General features: G+C 37.9%; 1 protein-coding gene across 2 annotated transcripts in view; it reads right to left on the bottom strand.

The window, feature by feature from the left end:
- PJA2 (praja ring finger ubiquitin ligase 2) overlaps positions 1-7,552 on the bottom strand; it is a 68,472-nt gene that overhangs the window by 37,043 nt on the left and 23,877 nt on the right. For both annotated transcript variants that reach the window (XM_004706641.3, XM_045285083.1), the window contains exons 3-4: positions 7,315-7,515; positions 4,234-5,293 (exon numbers count right to left, since the gene is read on the bottom strand). In XM_004706641.3, coding sequence (XP_004706698.1) covers positions 4,234-5,293; positions 7,315-7,515 — 1,261 coding nt within the window. The remainder of the gene's footprint in view (positions 1-4,233; positions 5,294-7,314; positions 7,516-7,552) is intronic.

Here is a 7,552-nt window from a genome sequence, read left to right as displayed (position 1 = left end):
TTAAACCCCCGACATTAGGTCCTCATTTTTTAGTGACCTCCTTATAGTTCAGATCTCAGCTTGTCATTAAGTAAGTAACACCAGTCCCGGCTTTGTTCGGAAAGTTTCTACTTTTTGAGCATTGTGTATCGGGTAAGAAGACTATGGATCTGAACCAGAAAAACAAAAAACCTAGATGTCAGGTAAAATTTCTCAGCTAACTTTACTCTGAAAGTTGAAAAAGACAGTTTTATATCCATATCTATATATATATATAGATTTATTTATAGATATGTCAATATATGTGTCAATATATATGTCAATATATATGTGTCAATATTATTCAAAGTGATCTACGAGTATAAAACATTTCCAACCCTAGTTTCAACATGCTCTAATGAAATGGGAAAACGAATCATCAACTGTAATATGAAAAGAGGCTCCAGATGAGCAAAGCATTCCTGAAGAAAAGGCGCAGATAAGAAACCTCACTCACACTCTCTGATCCACTATATAATCAAGTACTCAGTGTTGCCTGGTATTGGTACATGTAAAGGTACATAAACCAATGGAACAGAATTGAGGACCCAGCAATAATTCCATCTATCTATGGAAGTTGATCATTGACAAAGGACCAAAGTCTATTTACAAGGGGACGAGAAAGACTCTTAACAAATGACGCTTGCAAAACTGGATATCCATTTGCAGAAAACTTGAGTACAACCTTGAGTCTATTCCACTTGAATTTCAAAAACATCTCAAGAACATATTTGACACGTTTGGCACTACTAACAGAAGACCTGATCAGCGATGGGATATCAAGAACATCGTTCACGAAGAAAGCAAAAGTCATTAAAAAGACAGGAAAGAAAATGAAGATGAAAATCTTAATTATAGAGTAGCTAAGGCAAACTGAAGAACTGATGATGTCAAAGAGCTGAATAGAACATTTCAAGCTGTTGAGAAGATGCCAAATATAATAAAATGTGCAAAGACCTAGAATTAGAAAACCAAACAGTAAGAACACATTCAGCATATCTTAAACCAAGAGAACTCAATAAAAAATTCAAGCCTATAGCAAAAAGCAATAATAATATATAATATATTAAGGGTCCGTGGGGGTGGTAGGGCCGGGAGGAGGGGATAAAAGGGAGCTGATATCGAAGAGTTCAAGAAGAAAATGTTTTAAACTATGCTTGATCTAATTGAATTATGGATTGTTATAATATTTGTAAGAGCTCCTAATAAAATGATTATTTTTAAGTAAGCCAAAGAACAATTTAAAAAAAATCAAGTCTGGAGTTGTATTATTCCTTGAATTGCATTATTGAAAGATTCTGTGAACAAAATATTGAGTGATTCAGGCAACATCAAAAGAAGATGGAAAGAACACAGAGTCACTGTATCAAAAAGAATTAGTCAACATTCAGTCACTTCAGGAAATAGCATACGAGCAAGAACCAATGGTACAGAAGGAAGAAATTCAACCTGACCCGAAAGTATTAGTCAAAAACAAGTTCCAAGGAATTGATGAAACATCAATTGAAATGTTTCAAAAAGTTGATAAAGCACTGGAAGCACTTACTTAGCAAAGGTCAAGACATTTGGAAGACAGCTACTTGGCCAACTGACTGTTAGAGATCCTTATTTGATCCACTACAAAGAAAGGTGACCCAACAGAATGTTCAAATTATAAAACAATGTCCTTGATATCACATAGAAGTAAACTTTTGCGAAAATCATCCAATAACAGTTGCAGCAGTACACTGGCAAAGAACTGCCAGAGTTTCAGAAGAGTACATGGAACAAGGGATATCACTGTTGATATCAGATGAATCTTGGCTGAAAGCAGAGAATATCAGAAAGATGTTTACCTGTGCTTTATTGACTATGCCAGAGCATTCAGCTGCATGGGTCAAAAGAAATTATGGATAACCTTGAGATGAACGGGAATTCCAGAACACTTCCTTGTCCTCATAAGGAACTTACACATGGGTCACGAGTCCGTTGTCCAAACAGAACAAGGAAATATTGCATGGTTTAAAAATAGGAAAGGTGTGCAACAAGGATGCATCCTCTCACTGTACTAATTCAATTTGTATGCTGAGCAAATAATCAAAGCTGGCTATGCAGGTGACACCACTTTGCTTGCTGAAAGAGAACAGGACTTGAAATACTAGCTAATGGATTCAAACCATTGATCTTGTGATTAGATAGCTCACTAAACCACCAGCGCTCCCCTTACCATTATTGCTGTGAGGTCCTGGTTCCAACTGAAAGCAGTCCTCCGTACAACAGAACAAAGCATTGCCCAGTCCTGTGGTATCCTCACAATGACTGTTATGTTTGAACCCATTGTTGCAGCCACTATACCATTCCATCTCATTAGCCTTTAGAGATGCAAATCAAAGTAAAAATGAAATATCACTTAACCCCACCAATAACAGAAAAAAAGTGCTGTCCAGGGTGCGGACAGACTGGAAACCCTCGTACTACTGCTGGTACAACTACAAAATGATGCAATTGGTGTGGAAAATAGTATGGTACGTACTTAAAAAAATATGAAATGCTGCATGATCAAGCAACCCCACTCGAGAAATATGAGAAATAGCAGAAACAAATATATGCCCACATGTTCATTACAGTATTATTCACATTAGCAAAAGCAGGGAAACAGCAAGTGCCCACCAATAAGTAAACGGAATACCACACAATGTTCAAAAAAAAAAAAAAATCATGAGCCTCACAAACATAGATGAACCTAGGGACATGCTAAGTGAAATTAGTAAATCATAAAGGGAAAATATTGTATGAGGCCGCCATTAAAAAAAAAATCAAAAGTTTACACACTAAAAGCAACATTCTTTCATGGTTGCCAGGGGTGGGAGAAAAAAGGAGGTGAAACCACTAATTGGAATGCAGGCACGTACTACATTGAGTAAAGGGAAAGGCCTTATGCAATAAGGGAGAGAACAGCACAAAACAATCAGGGCAAAGGAAGCCACTGGGAGGAGCACGAGAGGTAAGTACTACAACAATACACAGAACTGCAGTAACAGTAAAAATACTAATCTCTAACTGCACACATATAAACACACAAGCTGAACAGAGGCAGGAAGCCAAATTAGATTGCGCGCGCACGCGCGCACGCACACACACACACACACACACACGCACACAGAGTTTGACAAGATATTTCTATATATGTATTTATATGTGCTGCAAATACTTCCATGCATATCATAGAGCCTGAAGGGGGCAAAGTTATGAAAAGATCTCAACCATAACCAAATATTTTGAAGGAATGTGTAGGGGACCAAACAGCAGTACTTGCACAGGGATAAAATCTGGAAGGCAGAGAGCGGTAGGGAAGACAAAAGAACTGACACACACAGAGGAAATGGAGGAGTGCACTGACACTGTGGAAAGGCCATCAACCTCACAAAACAAAACGTGCATGGGCCATTGCAGGAACAACCACACGATCTGTAAACCTTCACCAACAGCACAATTTAAAAAAATAACTTTAAAGGATATGTGAAAAGTTGGGACTTCGGAAAATTTGAGTAATGAAAATTGGAAGTTAAGGCAAAAAAACCACAACAAACAGTGATATAAAAAAGCAACAGAAAGAACAAGTATATTGAGAAATGGATATTAATATGGGCAAAGTTAATAAACCATTACCAATAAAATATTTCGATGTTCTTAGTTTAGGATTTTTTTCAATAAACTTTTAAAGTACAATAAAAAATTGCATTTTATTAACTGCCATGCCATAAATGGAAATAATGATCATCTCTATCTTATTATAACTAATAAAAATGATTTGATTTTATAACCTCTAGTAACTCCAAAGGGGAAAAAAAACTTATGAAAAAATCTAACCAGCTGTTTGCGTGGATGGTTGCTGTTGTCAGATGGTCACTACTGGTTACGTGAAAATATCTAATTCCCTGATCATACCAAATAGAGCACCTACCAAATACTGTGGAACCAGATAGATCACACACTATTCTCTATACCAGCAGTTCTCAACCGGTGGGTTGCAACCCCTTTGGGGGTCGAACAACCCTTTCACAGGGTTGCCCGATTCATAACAGTAGCAAAATCACAGTTAAGTTGCAGTAACGAAAATAATGTTATGGTTGGGGGTCACCACAACACGAGGAACAGTATGAAAGGGTGGCGCCATTAGGAAGGTTGAGAACCGCTGCTCTATACAATTAGACAAGGTAGTAGTTGAGAACTCACCTTTCTTCATCTTTGTCATACAGCTGGTAATAATCTCCACAGCCATTCCAAAAGGTGCTGTCCACAGCTTCTCGCCTGCCCGCGGTGGCTCCATTTACTGGCAGTAACTCTTCAGGCTCTGGTTCTATTTGTATCATTCCGCCGAAAGGTGGATCCAAGAACATACAGTCATGTTCTCCGTCATACTCTTCACATTTTATTAACAGGTCCTCGGAGCCATTTTCCTCAACTTCCACAACTTCCACAGCCTCCTTCCACTTCTGAGCACTTCTTTGTTTAGCGTCGTGCCTACTGAAGCTGGCTTCTTTGTCCACCTGGCTGGAACTTAGCAGTTTCCTCACTTTGGGCCTCACTACCTGCTCAGGGGCCCTTTCCTGGTGGTTTTCCCTTCCACTCGTCATCTGTTCACCACACATGTGCCCTGAAGCCCAGGCAGAATCTTCAGCTGGATTTTCTCTCTGCCTCTCCGGGCTAGTATTATTTTGTTGCTTCTTTCTAACAACTTTATCAGAAGAGGAGCTCTGTAATTCCTGGTTACTTTGATGGATAAACTCAGCATCACCAGTAGAACTTTTCACTAAAGGTGCTGAATCTACCTCTTCAAACACTTCTTTTATTTCACCGTTGAGAGAGGGAACTGGTGGTGAAATACCCGTGTATGCCTCCACTCTCCCATTTTCCAATTCAAACACTGTATCGCCCAACGCTTCCTGGTATCTACCACCTTCCACATCTTCTGTAGAAAGCTGAAGACGGTCATTTTCTTCTCCAGGCTTGGCATTTGGATCATAAGAGTCCGTATGAACCACTGCATTTCCATTTTGGACACCTGAAGCACCGTATGCTCCTGTAATATATTCTCCCTCACAGTGATTATGAAGCTCTATACTGCTTCCTGTGGCTACTCTGTCTTCCTCACTATGTCGCACTGCAGCAAAGGAAGGGCTGTTCTCAACGCTTTGATTCAATGTTGTACCACAAGCGGGGATTTCTGTGTCACCGCTTTTGCATAAAGGTTCACTGGATAAAGAAGAATGAACTTGATCCAACGGACTGGAACCTTCACAGAGAACAAAAGAAAACATATTTGAAGGGCTTAGGTTGTTAAAATTGGATTTCATAACAACCATTTAACAGAAATTTAGAACTATCATGACCGACAGGCACCATTCATTCTACTGCACTTTCCTGTGTTTTACAGAGATGGTATTTCTCACCAGCTGCAGGTGTGGGGCACGCTGGTCTGAGGAATTCTGTCTGTGCTATTTTTCCAGCAGTGTGTGCTTACTTGATGTCTCTGTGTCACATTTTGTAACTCTCACAATGTTTCAATTTTTTTCATAATGCTACTGCACACTGAAGAGATTATAATACAGTGTCAACTTAACTTTTATATTCAATTGGAAACCAAAGAATTCATATGACTCGCTTTATTTACATTATAGCTGTGTTCTGCAACCAATCCTGCAACAGCTCAGAGATATGCCTGTAGTTGAAAATATAAATGAATTTCTCTTGACATGTATATTTATGTTCCTCAACTGGGAGAGCAGATTGGTTATTCTATGAGTTCATATGCCATTTATATATATATATAGACTCTCAATATCCTCTCCTTCACATTTCTTTTGCAAAAGATTTTCCACTTAAATCCTAATACCTAAAACCGTCTGCAAAAGACAAGCAAGGCAGATGACACTGAAAAGCTGTCCAATGAGGGGTATTAAGTAGAGTCATGGGGCAACCAGTCTGCCCTTATCAGCCATCTTCAAACTCAACTTCAAGTATTCCTGACAGAAATAATAACAATAGGTTAAACAGCTAAGAAAAATAGGGCACTACCGTGCTTACGTTAGTTCCAAAGTTTACATCATATTGCAAAAAGGCTTTTTCTTTAACAAATGGCCTAAGCTAGTACAGTCAGCCTTCCATATCCACATGTACAGATTGTACATTTACAGATTCAACCAACAGCAGATAAGAAATGTAGGGATGGTGGGGCAGCAATTCAGTGGTGAAAGTATCGCTCAAAGCTAAGTAGCTGTATTAAATATAAGTAATCTGGAAAATGATTAAGAAAGACAGAAGAGTTGATGCCTTTGAAAGACACTTTGGCAAAGACTATTGAATATATCACAGATTGCCAGAAGAACTTAAAACCTATCTTGGAAGAAGCTCAGGAAGATCAATCCACTGAAAAGAATATCATATTTGGTAGAAGGCCAACAAAAAGTGAGGAAGTTCTTCATGAGATAGATGACATCGTGGTTTCAAATACAAGAATGACTGTGTGGACAGTGGGGGATCAAGCAGTGTTTTGTTACGTTGTCTACAGGGTTTGCTATGAGTCAGAACTTGCTCAAGGGCACCTCACAAACCAGGGAAGACATGCCTAGGCTACAGGCAAATACCACGTCATTTACAAAGCCTGTATATAGCATTTTGCATTCAAGGGAGACCTTGGAACAAATCCCCAGAAGGACAACTGTATTCAGATTCCTGTACATAAATGGCAGTAAAAATAACAAAGCAATACTAAGTTTTCTCAGGGGGGAAAAAAAAGACATTCCAGTCCAAAAATATACAATTATATCTGAAAAACACTTTTCGAACCACTAAATAACAAATACATTTTAATTGAATAAACTGTATTTGATGTTTATTGCTACAAAATAAGAAACAATACGCCAAACAAGCCAAACTAGATTATCTAGAGGTAAAATGAAAACAAAACAAAAGCTATTTAAATATAATAAGCATAGAAAATATTTAATTCCCATAAAAATATTTTGGTTGAATAATAAAGATTTATTCTTGCTGAAGGATATGATAATATAATCACTGCATGACAGTATAGTCATATTTTAATGACCGGCCATTTTTAATTTCTTCTATATATTAATGCATAATAATATATTTAAATTTCTTTCTTAAATGTGATATGAAAGATACTTCTTTACACTTATGCATACACAAAACCTACTCATAAAATCAAATATTATAAGAGGAATCCTTATATGATTGCTTTCTGTGCTATTAATAAGCCTACAAATAGCCCATAAATCATTATATGCTACATACCTGAGGAATTTTCTTTTGGAACATCATCTAGCTCCAACACTTCATAGTCATCACCAGCCCGGCCTAAACTTCTTTCATGCCTGGTCATACATGGTTTAAAACTGACATATGCATGCCTCCTTCCATATCTCCGGCCTGTAATTGTCTGGTATCCTCCTGCTGGTTTGGGCCAGGCAGCCTTGTTGGATTCTTGATCCATTGCTAGAAAAAAATAAATTAATTAAAAATAAACGAGGTA

The sequence above is a fragment of the Echinops telfairi genome, unplaced genomic scaffold (assembly GCF_000313985.2).
Source record: "Echinops telfairi isolate 266 unplaced genomic scaffold, ASM31398v2 ScPeMD7_7469;HRSCAF=8507_1, whole genome shotgun sequence".
Taxonomy (NCBI): Eukaryota; Metazoa; Chordata; class Mammalia; order Afrosoricida; family Tenrecidae; genus Echinops; species Echinops telfairi.
Note: the sequence above shows the minus strand (reverse complement) of the source record. Positions and strands in the feature narration are given on the sequence as shown.